This window comes from Tamandua tetradactyla, chromosome 5 (assembly GCF_023851605.1).
Source record: "Tamandua tetradactyla isolate mTamTet1 chromosome 5, mTamTet1.pri, whole genome shotgun sequence".
Lineage (NCBI taxonomy): Eukaryota > Metazoa > Chordata > Mammalia > Pilosa > Myrmecophagidae > Tamandua > Tamandua tetradactyla.
The window spans coordinates 191,680,590-191,697,369 of NC_135331.1; the positions used below are offsets into that span (position 1 = coordinate 191,680,590).

Genomic DNA, 16,780 nt, shown 5'->3' on the forward strand with positions numbered 1-16,780 from the left:
TTGCCAATTGTTCCTGAAGCTTTACTCTTCTCCTTTTCCTGGATCATCACTTTCTTTGTATGTTTTGTAATCTTGTGTTAAAATCTGGGCATTTTAGTATCTTAATGTATTACTGCTGAAGCATCTATTTCTTAAACTTGTATACAGCTAGTATTATGACAGCTTTCCTTGAATGCCAGGAGCTAACAAAAAAACTAATAATAAGGAAAAAAAAGAAAACACCTTTTGCAGTCTATGCAGAGCAACCTGTGAGAGTGCTCCTTCAGGGCTCATCCATACAAAGGGTTTTGAGATTAGCTCCTGGTCAGAGTCGGCCTCCCTGATCCTTCCCACATCCTTTCTGCACACGAGTCTTCTCACGGGCTTGCGAGTTTGGTCCTAGGAATTCCCCTGTTTACAAGAGTACAAATGTCCCTTCTTCCCTAGGAAATAGTTTCTTCCTGGTCCCAGGACCACACTGTATGTCTGAAGTCAGCAATCCAATGCCCCAGGCAGCCGTTCACTGCTCCCCTACAGCCTCCTTTCTGTAGGAGAGCTCTGTGACCTGCTTTCTGCACGCAAGGCAAGTTCTGGGACAATGATTCCCTCATGCAACCATCAGACAGAGTGTGTGTGAAGGTTGCTCTGTTCCCTTGGCACTGGGACCGGGTTGCCATACTTGGAGCGCAGAGTGGCTCCAAGCTGAGCTGGAGAGGAGAAGGGGAAGGAGATTGGCCTGCGTGCCAGGAGATCTGACAGTTTTAAGTGGCCTTTTTATTGGTTTGGCTCTAGCCCTGTTACTGCAGACCTTTCTTTGTTTTCTGAGGCTTTGAGAAAGATGTTTCTGCCTATTCTTCCTGGTTGGCGAAAGCTCTATGGGGTGGGGCAGAGCCCTGAAGCTTCTCACTCTGCTATATTAATCGGGGTAGGTAGGGCCTTCTAGGTGATTTTTAAGTACATCAAAGTTTGAGAAGTGCTGGTCTAGGACACTGGTGTTGGGGCTTCAGTTCCCCAGGTAAAGCTTCACTCTCGGTCAGGTTCAAGAGATGCTGCCTTGCAGGACACAGATTAAGTTCATGAGCTCAGCACAAAGTCCCCTCCTCCCCTCTCTACTGACTTTCACACTATTTCCAGCAACTCCATTTTCTTTCTTCCATATCTCATGCTCCCCCAATCTTATGTATAGTTCTTTGAGTCCCTCATGCTGTTCCTGGTGCTTGTCCCTTAGCACCAGCTGTTCCCTCTATTAAGACTATCCATTTCCTCTCCCCGCACCTTCGTTCAGCGAATTCCAATTCTCTTTCAACATCCTTCCTCATCTCTGAAGCCTTCCCCCAGACACCAGCTCCACGCTCACTTCTCCAAAAGTCTCATTTCTCTCTCCCTCTGTGCTAACTCTGCCCTCCATGCATTTCCATTTCCGCATATCCTTCTCAATAGTGCAGCTATTTCTTCCATACTGTCTCGTCTCCTAGAATCTGAGTTCTGACTAAATCGTCCTCCCCCATACCCAGCACCTGATAGAACACCTGGCTCGTGGAGTAGATTCGGCTACCATCAGACTGAACCCAAGGGAAAAATAAGTAAGAAATCCAGCTGACTTTGGCTATCTTTACAGACCCCAGTGATTTCAGCTGTTAGAGTGAATGGGGACAGCCAGGAGCCAGAGAGTTCTTCAGCAGGCACATCAGCATAAGCCCAGGCCCCCGGATCCTCCAGCACCTTTCTCACTGGATTCGGGTATCCTCCCCCAAAGGGGCTGAGCTCCAGCTCGGGGCCAGTGTTCCTTGCCTCCTTTGGGGCTCTGTTCACATGCCACCTTGTTGACCTTGGGGGGCTTCCCGGAAACCCCGCTGGAGGTAGAGTGCTCCCAGACACCAGTGCACGTGTGCTCACACCCACTCACTCTCCAGGCCCCTGTTTGCCTGTTATTCGTCTTCACAGCACCCGAACCACTTCATAACACGGGGACCAAGGGTCGGCACAGAGGAAGCCATCAAGTACCGAGTACTATTATGGATGGACTGAATGCCGCCCTGACTTAGGTAAGAGATCTCTAAGTCAGTATTTGCTGAGGTTGTAAAAGGGAATTTTACAAAGCTTAACAGTAGCTAATTTTTCCTGCTTAATTTAGCTATTTACATATATTTTAGCTTCTGAAATATCCAGCAAAAGCATTTGTGTCATTTTATATTCACGGCTATGCATTTAGTGTGAGTTAAGAATTATAAAGAAAAGAATTATGGGCCCCATCAGGCTGAAGATAAACAATCCTGGCGCCAAGGTTACTTGTTGTAAAACTGTTAAAAAATGCTTATTGTAAAACTGTTCTTATCTGCTTTTTTGCAAAACAGCACCTGTGACCCATGCTCAACCCCCACCCCCCTCATCTTACCCTTTAAAAAGCTTTTGCAAACTTAAGTTCGGGGCTCTCTGTTCCTGCGTGTTCAGGGAGCCCTACACATGTGTGGAAAATAAACCCCTTGCATGTTGCATGAGAGAACGTCTCTTGGAGTCCTCCTTTGCGTGGCAAAACTCTCGGATTCTCAAATTCTTACAAGGTGTTTTCAGCAACGTTAATAAATGTTATCCAAAGAAAGACTTGTGGGTTGAGGAACATTAAATACTTTGTCACTGCAGGACTCCTCCGAGGCTTTCTCCTGTTAACACACTGGGAATCTCATCAGGGAGCAGGGTTCGTCCATGCGGGAGACAGGGCTCTACAACTCAAAACACAGGTTCTCCATCCTTCTTATTCCTGCGGTGTGAAGTCAGGTGTAAATAGGACCTTTTGAAGATGTTATTTTTACTTAAGGCATCCATGTTACTGGATGGCTTCATAAGCAGGAGAAATGTGGACACAGTCAGTCCGAGAAAGCTACAGACGGAGCCAGAAGCCCGAGGAGCTGAAAGTCAGATGAAGGAGAGAGATGGCACCACGTGATGGGAGGCAGAGAAGCAAGGCAAGGGGGCCCCAGGATGGTGGCAAGCCAGCCCCACAACGCACAGACTTTGGTGAGAAAGCATTGCCTGGATGATGCCTTGATTTTGGACTTCTAGACTTCTATACCACGAACAATAAATATCTGTGGCTAAGCCAACCACTGTGTGACGTTTGCCACAGCAGCCTGGCAAGCTAAGATGGTATGCGACACTTGTGAAAGTGGAAGCTTCAGGTACAAGTGGGCTCCACCCTCCTGCTGCTGCCACTTTGTTAGAACTGAGACCAGAATTTTCCTCTCTGGACCCTGTGCCTTGGTGACCGGCCTGGTAATAAGAAGAAAAGCTAAAATGTATGCACTCCTGCTATATGCCCCACCCTGAGCTAAGCACTGTGCAAGCAGTGACTCCTTCTTTGATGCACTTTGCAGACGAGAATATTGAGGATCAGTGGGAGAACTCACCTAGGATCACTCGGTGGTGAACAGGACACCAGGGCTCAAAACTCGTCTAACTCCTGGTTTATCCTGCTGCAGAGATGCAACGACTCTGGCTATTAGCAGGGTTGGCTCTGGTTCTAACCCCCGTGCTAACCCGTCTCCCACCCACATCTCATGCGGCTGCGATTACACAGTCACGTTTCAGCTCAGCTCTCCAGGTAGGCCATCCCACCCCTACGCCCAGCAAGGGGGTTTCATTCCCTACAAAGGCCACAGAGATTTGATCCAAATGCGATCCTGAGGCCACAGGATTGTCTGCTCTAACAGTTCTCTCATGGGACAGGCACGTACTGAGCGTCTGTGCCGTGCCGGGCACGCCGGTGGCCACGTGGTCCCTGATGCCCTCGAGAGCTCCCACGTGAGTCACCGAGGACTCAGACGTGGAGGGAAAGGAGTGTTACAGGAGGATGTCACTGCCCGGTCTGTGACCAGGCCGGCACACTGCCCACACCTTTCTTTCACCATGCTCTCGGATGAGACACGCACAGCTGTGTCACCTCACCCCAGCCCCACGTGTATGGGGCTGCAAACGTCAGGTCACATGGGGAGGCCAGCCTGCTGAAATGTGCTTGTGAAGGGCAGATCCTTCCACAGCACTGCAGAGCGGTAGCCAGACCAAGAAAAGATTTTTTTCATTAAAATAATTTTTAAACGTGCACGAAACCATGACAAATTTATAATCATGCCCAAAGGCAGAAGCAAAACAGCTGTGTATGCCTATTTAAAGTTCTAGCGAAGTCATTTTAAAGTAACATTCAGGAAACCTCTGCCTGCTTATCTGGTTTCATGCCTTATTAGGTGCTAAATGAGAAGTGAACAGTGCCAAGTAGTGTAAATGGGAAACAAAGGATTGCAATGCAGATGAAACATCTCCCTGAGGGCTCTCCAGCACAAGCTAAGGACAGAAGCCAATGATCCCTCTGCCAAGTTGACCAAACGTCCATCAACGGAGGAGCAGATAAACAGGACACGGCATCCATATGGGGGAATGTTATTCAGCAGGAAGAAGAAATGAAGTTCTAATAACATGGCAACAACATGGGAGCGCCTTGAGGACACAACATTGAGTGAAATAGGCCAGACACTAAAGGACAAACATTACATGATCTCACTGATTGGAAATCATTAAAGTAAGCAAATTGATCAAGTCAGAAATTAGAACACAAGTTACGGGAGGATGGGAAGGCAGAAGACTGGGGAGTTAAAACTTAAATTGTCCAGAATTTCTGTTTGGGTGGACGGAAGAGTTTTGGTGATGGTACCACAACATTGTGGACATAATTAACACCACTGAATTATATTTTTGAAAGTGGTTAAAAGGGAAAATTTTAGGTCATATATATGTTACTAGAATGAAAATTTTAAAAGAAACAGCAGCGTGCAGCACAAACAGTGACCTCGAATGTTAACCATGGGCTGTAGGTAATTATCAAAGAGTTCTTTTATCAGTTATAGTAAATGTACCACATAATGCAAGCTGTTAATACCAGGGTGGTACATGGGAACTTTTATGCATGATTCTTCTGTAAATCTATACCTTTGATAACAAAAATTTTTTTAAAGAAGAAGGGTATTTTGAGCAATTCAGTAGAGCACCCAGTATCCCCTGAGACTGAAGAAACTAGTGTGTCACAGCCCTGGCATTCCCTCGCACACCCAGTTCACCAACTGGGACACACACCTCCTTTCATCACTGCTGAGGCTGTTGAAGGACAGAATCAAGAGGCTTCTTGCTTAAAGACTTTCTTTTTATTTTTGTCTGCAAATACTTTGGATGGAAAGCGACTGTTCACTTTACAGGCCACAAGGCAAAGTCTCACATGAATCAAACCACCTGCCTGCTGGGAAGGCACCTGGTTTTTCAGCATGTGATCTCACGGGGACCTCTTGGCCCTCACATCTAGGTGGGCAGGCCCACCCGTGGTACAGGACAAGCGAGGCGTGGGCACCCCCAAAGCCTGAGTTCCCTCCTGCCCCCCTGCCTGTGACAGCAGGAGGCTCCACAAAAGCCCTGTGGCCACACACCTCCAGCTTTCCAGACTTTACCCCGTAATCCGACTCTATTGGAAAAATTAGCATCCTTAGGTTTTATTGCATCAAAAGATCTGAAAGGAACTTGATCCTATCAAAATATTTACTCTGCTCTATGAAAATAGAGTCAGCCCTTCATTGGCTCACAGAGCCTCAAGTTAATTTAACCCCCTACGGAGACACCGTGGGCAGGGGTTGTGCCAAATGACCCCAGAGGTCTCTGTCCTGGAGGTGCCGAGGGGGAGTCAGGCTCTACAGTGGTTGATTACAGCCTCGAGCTTTCCGGGTAGAGTCGGAGAAGTGCACAGGAACCTAGGGACGGCTCCTGCCAAGGCTGGAGCTTCGGGGGAGGCTGCCTGGAGGGGTTCAGTCAGAATCCTTGCTGAGTAGACATCAGTGGGGGACGCCAGGGAGCAGCACAGCCTGACACAAAAGTCACACAACGGCCATAGCCAACAACCTCTGAACGAACCGTGCTCTGGCAGAGGGTCAGGGGGAACAGATCAGAGACCGCTGCACATATTCTAACTCACACAGCTGGCAGACGGAGCTCCTGCCTGAGACAGCACATTGGGGGAGAGACAGTCGTCTCCTCTCCCACCCCCAGCCACTGTCCTGGACGGAGGGCCTGGCCCCTGGGACAGCGCTGACGGCGGTGTCTGCTTCACCTGCAGAGACAGCAGGGCACGGACGCCTGAGCTCGCCGGACCCCCAGAGAGCCGACCCGCCACACTGAGATGCGTCAGCTGGCTGGGAGGACGCGAGACATTCTGGAAGAATTCCCTCTGGAGTCAGGACTATGGCGGGGCATCATGTGCCACCTAATCTGAGGGGAGCAGAGGAGCCATGAGTGGTGGGATAAATCCATCCTCGACGGAAAAGCAAGACAGACAGAGGGAAGCAAAACAGAGACGGTGACAGGGGCAGAGGAGGGGACAGAGGTGAGATGGAGGCAGGTGACGAGGAGAGGCAGGGACGGCGGGCAGGCAGCTTGGCAGCCGACGGGGAAGCGCAGCTACTGGCTTTCCAGTGTCAGTTCCTGCCCGCCCCATGGAACCCGCAGATTCTGCCCGTGGATGGCGTAAAATGCTTCTCTCACGATAAACTCCTTGGGTCTTAGGTTAGTTACCTGGGTTTGTGTTTCTTTCACTCAGATAAATACTAAGGTGGGGAGAGGAATCGTGGGCAGACACGTCCGCTCTGAGAGCTCGTGCACAGGGTGTGCGGCAGACGGGCCCAGTTTAGGAGGGAGTGTGACAGAGAGAAGGGCCCAAGGTGACTCCGGGCCACGCCTCAGGGGGTGGCTCTTCACCCCTCCTCATTCTCTCCATTTCTAAAGCTGTTCCTGTCTTCTCTCCGTGCTCAGCCCCTGGCAGGGTGAGGAGGCCATGAAGCCCACGCCGCTCCCCTGACAGCCAGCCTCTGAGTGTCGGTGACCGGCTCTGCAGGATGTGGTGACAGTCCCACCCTGCTGGCTTCACAGGGCACCACGTGACTCCAGGGCCCTCCGAGGGCGCGGGAAGGGAAACGTCCACGGACAGGAGGCCTGTCCTCATGGCCACTGGCAGCGGTGGGGACAGTGGACCTGAAAGGAGGTGGCCCTCCACCTGGGGCAGGGCTGGGGGACGAGCCTCCAGGACACTCACAGGGGACGCCCCTCTCCGCACAGGGGTCACAGGGCACCAGCTGCACTCAGGGTACCGTGGAAAGGGTGGTGGGTCCCAGAGACTTCCTCCAACACCTGGGGCCACAGCGACGGGACGTCCTAGGGGTGACGAGACGGGGAGGGGCCGCCACATGCACAGAAAGGACAGAGCTGAGCTTAGTGAACCACGGGGGTCAGAGGGCTTCCACCTGAGACGAAGGGGCACAGGGCAGACCCCCCTTCCCGCTCCTCTCCCCAGTCGGAGGCCAACAGCCTGAAGGTAGAGGGACACCACCTCCGGGAAGCCTCGAGGACGCGGGATGGGGCTCTGAGGGGAGATGGTGGAGCAGAGGCCGACAGGCAGGACAGCTTTGGCCAAAGGCTCCTTGGGCCGGTCACCGGGCTCTGAGGCCCCTTCCCGGCCTCCTGGGGCAGCTGGTGTCCCGCCCATCGGTCCCCGCCCAGGCCGGAACTGCCCCTGCGGAAGATGGGCTGGAAGCCCCTGCTGGTTCTGATTCTTGGTTTTCCTCATTTACAAAAGAGACAACCTATCGCCTCGGGGCAGGTCTGCCCTTGGGGTAAATGGGATGCTAACGGAAGGCCACCTGGCCAGCCCCTGAGGGCTCCGGGCCCTCTGCCCGCCTCCTCTCGGGGACAGCACGCGAAGGACGGCCTTCGCCGGGCAAGGACAGCGCGGGGTATGAACGACTCAGTGAACTCGCCAGCCTATGGCCCAGAAACACCCAGGAGATGGCAAAACCTCCCCCCTCCACGGATACCTCCCAGGGCCCTGGGGACTTTGCGCCCCTCGTCCCCCGTTTAGGTCTCTAAGACTCCGGGTTCCCTTTGTTTCAGTGCAACCCATGTGTTAAAGTACAACACCATACACAACCCACCGTAGGAACAAGGAAAGAGTCACCGACACATGCCTCTATCAGGAAAAGTCCCGTGAAAACAACTACAAGATTCACAAACCTCAGCAAAGACTCCAATAGGCAAATTCTCCAGGCCAGCACTGTAAATAACCCATCTTTTTGGCTAATGCCAATCGCCCCGACAGAATCCTCCTTCTCCTTAACCACATGAACTTGAATGATACAGAATATCATTTCAAAACTTCGCTTTTCCAACATAAACGTTAGAAAATTTTTTTTTTTTTTTTTTTTTTTTTTTTTTAAGGAAAGACAGAGAGAAGGAAGGAAGGATAGAAGGAAGGAAGGAAGGAAGAAAGGGAAACATTTTTAAACATTTTCTTGTTTTATTGTATTCTGTTTCTCCGTTTTTGTTACATGGGCTGGGGCCGGGAATCGAACCGAGGTCCTCCGGCATAGCAGGCAAGCACTTTGCCCGCTGAGCCACCGCGGCCCGCCCAACGTTAGAAAATTTAAGCTTCATTTATTACCACATATCTCCACCAATTGATCAAAAAAATTGCCTCCCAGGAAAATAAAAGGTTTCAATCTAGAAATACTTTTAAACATACGAGATTTCATTAAAAATGAAGACAAAGATTATCATTTGGCTTTAAAATGGTTTAAATGGGGCGCACCCACCTCTGTTTGAGTACTCTTTGGTCAGCTAGTCCATTGTCAAGACCTTCAACTGGATGGTGAGACGGCGCCTGCTCTCCGTGGCTCGCTGGACTGGACAACTCTTCACCCCTGTCGCCAAGAAATACGCATCCTGTGTCAGAAATGGCCCCTCAGCCCTGGGAGGTGGGTCGGGAGCTATTCCACAGGGGCCCAAACCACCCATCACAGCAGCTCGAGGGCAGCAGTGCGTCGCCAGCAAACGGTAAGGTCTGAGGGGGCCTCCCCATCAGACTCAGCTCGGAGGTGAGTGACAGAGGCTCCCGCTGGGGTCCCCTCGCCCGGTGGTTCCCGTACTTCAGAAGGCAGCTCATCATGCCCTTCTCCCCAGTCTACCCTACTTTTCGTGGTGTGAAGATTATCCTGCCTTTATAAAATGATGAATGAACCCTTCAGAGGTGAATATCCTTATGTGGTCAAGTTAAATGGTCAACTCTATGTCAGACCCCCTCCGTTCCTTCCCGTGTTTGTGTGGGTGGACATTTTATTGCCTGTGAAGTCTCATGATGTTAGCACCACACTCCAGCGAAGCCCTCGTTTTCTGATGAGGACGGAAAGCAACATGCTCTGGCCTTAGCGACCTGGTAGCAGTGCTAGGATCTGATCTAAGTTTTTTCAATATCCCGTCCAGAGATTTTTCTACCAGCTTTAACAAGAGCAACAACTGAGAAAGCAACCGCAAACCCTCTTACCTAGGGTATATTCCTAAGTCTGCATAGGAAGCCAAATATCCTGCCCAGATGTGGCCAGCAAATCCTTTTCAAAGTAACACGGCAGGCAACCACTAGGCATCGCATGGAATTTGCAGTCAGGTTGAAACCCACCTGCCTTCTCTGTTCTAGAATCCCAGCACATGCTCAGAACGGTCCCAAGCATCGTGCGGTCTCATGTACCTCATTTTACAGTCGAGAACCTAATGAAAGGTCAGGCAAGGTCTCCACAGTTGGATAAGTAGCTAACGGCATAAGAGAGGCTTGAAATCAATCATTTTGATACTTAAGGTTCAGGGTTCTTTCTACCACACCAATTTTCCTCTCTTTATTAGGTGTTTTCTGAAAGGCCTTAATTAAATAGCATATTCTCATGCCTCTTTCTGTCATCACGATTCACACTTAACCACAGACTCCATCACCCAGATGTAACCGACAAGCCTCCTCCTTCCACACGAGTTACGGGTTTGCCCCACAATAACTTCATCTAAACACACGACAACTTTATGCTTCCACAGATTCACGCTCTCACTGGGTAGGGGGTAAAACCCCCACCCCTAAATCCTGGGCAACCAAATTGTGGCTAGGTTTGAAACCAGCTTTCTTGACCAGCTTAACAAAGCTTGGTATTTCACATAGGACTGTCCTGGTCTGGGAGAGGACGGGGAGTCCTGCCCGAAGGGGATGGTGCCCCTCACAGCAGGGGGAGGCCTGGGCCGTAGGAGCCCGGCTGCTTTTCACAAGCTGCAGGTAAAGAACCAGGGACGCGGCCATTCAACATGACCAAGCCACAGCAGTGGTACAACCAGGACTGAGGCCCAGATTTCCCGGCATCAGGCGCGATTTTATTTACTAGAGAACATCATAAACTGATGTGCAGCGGAAACAAGGCTGCTGGTTTGCTTCCAAGCGCTGCCTAAGGCGCTATGAAGATTCCAGCCGCTGAACGGGACTCCCGGCTCTGACGCCTACTCGTCCAGCGATGCCGGGAAATTATTCTGAGTTCTCTTTGAAGTCCTCTCCCTTCCGTGGTGGGGAAGGGGCGAAAGCGTGCAACAGGAACTTCACCAAAACTTCATGTTGAAGAGTGTGTTTTTATGTAGCTATGCCAAAGCAGAGTTTAGGAGAAGTCCTTCAAATAAATCAGATTCCAGAAAAAAGAAATTTGCTCACCCCCAATCCAATCCTTCTATCCTACCTGCCCCCTCCATGTCCCAATTATCCAAGCATCCTAGAAATGAAATTACTTAAACCCAGCTTTCCAACATCGTATTGTTCATCAAAGAGAAAGAGAAAAATAAACATCACCACAGATATAAGCTTTAAAATTTAAAATAAAAGTAGACTGGATTTCACCAAATCTCAAGTATTATTTTTAAAAGATTTGTCTACGGCAATGATCTAACCTTAGAAATCCTGCAGAATGCTTGGGATGATCCCGGGGTTTTGTAAGATGAAATTTTTAATTTTTTATTTCCTACTAGCATTCCTTTTCACTGCAGAAATCAATGATAAAAAGCAAACAAACAGAAGACACCTCCAAACCTCATAGCTTTTCTCTGCTGCCACAGACTTCTCGGTGTGATCTCTGTGGCACCTGCCCTAGTGCTTAGTATTCCAGGGATACCGGGAGCAAACTGAAGCCCATCGTGGCAAGAGCGTTTAGCAAATTACATTGTGGAGATCTCTAGAGAGTATAAATTAGTTACCACAGGGAATCCTTGGCAACCACCAGCTAACTAACCATTTAGTAAATAAATAAACAGCTTTGGGAAAATCAAAGAAGCAGCCGAAGATGCCTTTCCCAGCCCCGAGTTGTATTCCCCCCCCCCCCCCCCGGGGTCATTTCTGCCCATCTCCCATGCCTGTCCCCAGCTGGGCAGAGAAGACCCACCTGCTGCTGGCTACCCCAGGAGCTGGGGCCGGGCAGAGAAGACCCACCTGCTGCTGGCTACCCCAGGAGCTGGGGCCGGTGTGCATCGAGTGAGGGATTTTTAAAAGTCCCCCATCCTTCCAAATACACACCGTGTCTCGATTCATAAAACGTTGCTAAAGTGTCCTGAATCTGCAACCCAGCAGTAAATAGCTGTGGCTGTTCATGGGGTCTGAGGCCGGGCACCATGCTGCGGGCAGGCAGGGCACTCACCCTGGGCAGAGCACTCCCCCCGGGATAGGACACTCACCCCGGGCAGGCAGGGCACTCACCCCAGGGCCGGGCACTCACCCCCGGGCAGGCAGGGCACTCACCCTGGGCAGGACACTCACCCTGGGCAGAGCACTCCCCCCGGGATAGGGCACTCACCCTGGGCAGGACACTCACCCCTGGGCAGAGCACTGCCCCCGGACAGGACACTCACCCCCGGGCAGGCAGGGCACTCACCCCAGGGCCGGGCACTCACCCCGGGGCAGGCAGGACACTCACCCAGGGCAGGACACTCACCCCCGGACAGGGCACTCACCCCCAGGCCACCGTCCACGGCCGAGCCGGTGCTCCAGGGCGTGGCGGCCCCCGCATACCCGCGCTGTTGTGCCTGTGTTTTTTCACCAGATCCATCAGAACTGCCTGATGCCCAATCTTCTTCACCAATTGCTGAACCATCCGGTCATTAAGAGCTAGCAGAGCAGCCCCACTCACTTCTTCCTCTGGGAAAAAGAAAATATATATATCCGCGCCTCCTCCGCGGAGGTGCCCTAACCCTAACCCTAACCCTAACCCGACCCGGCTGTGATGGGAAGCCCACCGCCGCCTCAGCCGCCACCCCCACCCCCGTCTTCATAACAGGCAGTGGTTTTCCGAGGAAAGAAAGTGTGGGCCACTGTTCTTAGTAGTAGGACTTCAACACTACACAAAAAATAGTGCTGCCTCGTCAAAGAATAAAAGCAATTCAAACGCACTTACCACTTGTCTTTTAAATAACTTAGGAGTTTATCTAACTGCTTGAAAGTTCTTATATTCCTGTGGAGGCTCAAATTGAAACTCCTGCTATAAATAAAGAAATGGAAGTTTCCTCCTGTCCGGACGCCACATCCAAATGCACAAGTGCACACGCGTACATACACACACACGAGGCAGTGAAATCAACATTCAACAACAGAGGACACTCAGAATGTCTGGGAGGCCCCATAACTCGTGTCTTTCTAAGTGTAAGCAGCTCACCTTGAAACCTGTGAACCAGCTCTCCCAAGCTTTTCTCCACCAGCCAACTGCAGACTTGATCAACTGACCACGTTTCCATCGCAGCCTCCTGCCACTCCACCCGCAGAGTGGACACCAGGCCAGGGGGGGAGTCTTCAGTCTTCCCTTCTCCTCTGTCTTCTCTCACGTTTTCCCAGCGGTCAGCTCTCTTTTTCAGTTCCCTCCTTTGCCAGACTCTTGCAAACTCTCAATTTTAAGGGTCTTCAAAATGACTATTTTTATAATACACAAAGTTGCTGGCTCATAGAGCAAATACTCAGTTAAAAACGAAGGCTGATTTTAGCCTATTTCCACCTCCTATTTCTCAAATTTCCTCGCTTCTTCCCCACAGGCATCCCTCAGCTTCACTAACCGGCAGCCACAGCCCTGCAAGGCATCCAGTCCCGCACCACTCGCACCAGGTTTCTTCACAGAGAAAGAAAAGTGTGAAATTCACCACTGCAGGGCTCTCAGGAAGTGGCTGACATTCACAAAAGGGTGTGCAGGGGAGGGAGGATCCGAGAAAAGCCTGAAGGAGACAGTCAGCCAGCTGCTTAACCCTTGGCAGCTGCTGCAGGAGAAGAGCTGACATCGGCTTCTCTGGCTTCCCTTTAGCAAGAGGGGGCAACAGGCACTAAAGTTTTTAGGAGACTCTGAATGTTTCTATCCTCTCTTCCATATTCCCTTCAGTTCTAGACCTTTATTGAACACTCTTAGGATTGGCAAGATAACTGGGAAAAGCGAGCACATTGCTGGAAAACTTTTTATTTGTTCATCTGGGAAGATTCAAAGCAGAAAATCATTAGGTACTTTAATTGTTGCCTAAATGAAAGCAATGTATACAGAATTTGCAAAATATATTCTTTGTCCACTTATTTTTGCATGATACTGTTCTGCATATACTTAGAAAATTTCAAGCAATAATACAATATTTTTTTCCATTTCCTTTAGGCAGCTCATTACTTGTTTTTAGAAGGGTTTAAGAGACTGGGGGGAAACTGAAAAACATAAAACATTTAAATCTTTCAACATAACTTTTCAATTTCATCCTGCAATCTAAATGATAGACATTCACTTGTACAGCAAAACACTTTTTATAAAGACTGAGGAAAAAACTATGTTTGGAGAAGTGAGATAGGAAAGAGAAAAAATGTTTATTAGTGCACATATTTAAATGTCATTGCTAGAAGTTTTAAAAATCACTGTTATTGTATTTTTCACCTCTGTGTATTTAAATAAGTTTCCATTTCCAACGTCATGGTTACAATGATGGAAAACGAAAACATGTTTATCATTTCATACTTGACAGTATGACAAGGTAACAGCCTTCAAAAATCATTTCCTAGAAATCTTGTAACAGGTATGCTTCAAAGTAACAAGTACAGTTCAAAGGAATAACCCACACTCTCATAAGTATTCACAAACACCCAGCTGAAAAGTTAAAAACAAGGGTTAAATACAGAAGAGTTTTTTTTCTGAATTACAGCAGTGGATTTAATTTGCTACACAACAGCAACCACACAACTCCTCTCCTGGCTAAGCAGCTGTAGCAGGGTGTGAAAAGTCATTATTTGTGAGGCTCTGGTGTAAATTAAAAATCACACCTTTCTGTCACACTTCTGGCTTCCTTGTGAAGAGAAGGACATAGAAAAAAATAGAAAAGAAAGAAAAAAGAAAACACTTCTTTGAACTCCAAGATTCAAAGGTGCGCCAGGCAGAAGACACTGCCCAGCAGGCAGCAAAGGGCAAAGGGACATTTGAAAATAAGATGAGCTACTGGAAACCCTCACATATTTTTTCATTCCCCAATTTTCACCCAATTCTATATTTGGGAAAGAAAACCCCATAAAAACATAATAAGAAAATAGTATAGCATTTGCCCTTAATTATTCTCAATATTTAAGAAAATGAAATAACAGACAAGGCAGCATATTAAAGCCAGGAGCGACCTTAGAACTTCCTCTCAAGTAAATAATGGAGAGATTATTTATGATCCTCTACTCCCTAAAGAGGGAAAAGGATGCATCAAATGAGAAAAAAAAATGCATCCAGCAGCTTTATTCTGAGTTTCAGAAACTTTCAAAATGTGAGGGCAAGCATTATCCCTAAGTATTTCAAGCGAATTAACACTAGCATTGTGTAAATACTCCAGTCAAAGCCATTCTTGTGATGTGATTAAAGTAAACTTCAATCAAAGACATTGGTATCAAATATGAGAAGGTATTATCTGATGAAAGCCAGGAAAAGGTAAGACTTGGGTTAAAGCTACCTAAATATGGGCAAGTTTTATTAAAACTCTAAAGGAGGGTAATAAGGAAACTGTGAGTGTGCTGTGAATGCGGCCTCCAGTGAGATATACAGGTGCTTTTCAAGAACATATAGAGATACTGCGGTCGGGCCGGGTGTGCAGTTCAGGACGCGAGCGTGCAGGAGACACACACCAGGAGGGAGGTGAGCGCTGGGTGTCCCAGGACAGGTCCCAGGTCCTTGCCTTGTCAGGACTAGGAGGGGCGGCAGAGGGCCAGGGGCGGCAGAGGGCCAGGGGCGTGTGTGCGCGCGCGCGCATAGGGAAGTAGGTGTGCGCGCGGCCGAAAGGGGCTTTCTGTCGGGGCCTTAGGGTCACTCCCCTCCTGCTCCCTTTAACCTGCCCCAGCAGGTTCCAGACTTTCCCCAGCGGGACAGAGCTCTTTCTTTTCTTTCTCTTTTTTTACATGGGCAGGCACCGGGAATCGAACCCGGGCCACCGTGGCCCGCCCCAGAGCTCTTCCTTGCACTAAGATGTGTATGGGAAGGGAAGGGCAAGCCTCGCCTCGCCTGAGCATTCCTTCAGTCTAGAAAAGATATCTGCTTGTATTCAGCTCTTAAACACTTGTTTTTGGCTGGTGTGTTTACCGTTTTTTGTATATGTCAGCTGTCCACGTCCATTTATTTGCGTCAGTTTCGTGGCCTGTAAGACTAGACCAGATGAGCCCTAAAATCTGTGCAGCCTTGGGGTCCGGGCGCCCTGCCGTGCCTTGGGCACGCGCGGAAGCAAGGCGCGCGCTTTCCTCTGCGCGTCAGGTGAGGGAGGGACATTTACCTGGCCGACCGACAGGTGGGGCCCAGGGGGCTGCCACTTTCGTACAAGTGCGAGTCACAACCCGGAAGTGCGTCTGGCTGAACATGTTGATTAAAGCCTGGATTGGGGGAAAACGACTAAAACTTGGTAGTTTTCTTCAGCCAAACGGATGTCGTCCGTCATGCACAACATTCCCAAGAACCTGAAGGTGAGGGGAAGTGGGACGTGACAGTAAATAACATTTTATAGCTTTTATAGTTATAGTTTGCAAATTTACGATTTGTCTGGGAGGTTCAATTAAATCCATGGGAAAAGACAGCAAAAAGGCAGAGCCCGGCCAGCATGGTCATCCGGCCTGTGATCCCGCCCCGCCCCGACGCACCCCACCCACCCCATCCCATCCAGCCACACCCACCACTCCCCCGCCACGCCCCATCCAGCCCTGCCGCGCTCTGCCCCATCTGCTACGCCCACCACTCCCCCCCCACGCCACGCCAGCCACACTTCACCAGGCCCCGCCCCCTCCAGCCACGCCCCATCCAGTCCCATCCAGTCTCGTCCCACCCCGTCCAGTCCCATCTCAAACGGCTAATGAATTTTGATGATTTATACAGAAAATAAGAGTACTATGCAGCTATGAACATTTGTGTTTTAGAATAATAATATGGAGGAACTGTCATGAAATATACTTAGGTGAAAATAGGTTTTAAAATAAATATGATTCAGTTCCGTGGAAAGAGTAAAATTAAAATAGACTAAAGTGTATGTGTAGCCCAAAGACTGTTAAAACATGTACTGATAGGTGACAGAAGTTTTCTCTGTCTGGTGAAATTCATGCATTTTGTTGTAGACTTTGCTTCTCTCAAAATGTCCCAATGAAAGATTTTTATTTTTATTATCAGGAAAGTTATACTTTTAAAGACAATATGTAACTTAAGTTACACATTTGTCCCATAGATTTGCTTTAGGGTATGTCTACAGGCTATTAAACTTTAGAAAAGTCATTTTCCCTTGAAAAATTAAAAGTTCTGAGCATGGAATGAGACTCCATATAAGTATTTTTAATCATTTCCAGTGATTCTTACGAGCAGCAAAGCGTGAGAACTGGCACGTGTGTTTTTTTGTTTTGTCTTTTCTGAATGGCATCAGCCAG

General features: G+C 49.1%; 1 protein-coding gene across 1 annotated transcript in view; it reads right to left on the reverse strand.

The window, feature by feature from the left end:
- Window positions 1-13,029, reverse strand: part of SAMD3 (sterile alpha motif domain containing 3) — a 49,649-nt gene extending 36,620 nt beyond the window's left edge. The window contains exons 1-3 of the mRNA XM_077162886.1: window positions 12,552-13,029; window positions 11,854-12,037; window positions 8,649-8,756 (exon numbers count right to left, since the gene is read on the reverse strand). Coding sequence (XP_077019001.1) covers window positions 8,649-8,756; window positions 11,854-12,037; window positions 12,552-12,630 — 371 coding nt within the window. The 5' untranslated portion in view covers window positions 12,631-13,029. The remainder of the gene's footprint in view (window positions 1-8,648; window positions 8,757-11,853; window positions 12,038-12,551) is intronic.
- Window positions 13,030-16,780: the final 3,751 nt, after the last annotated feature.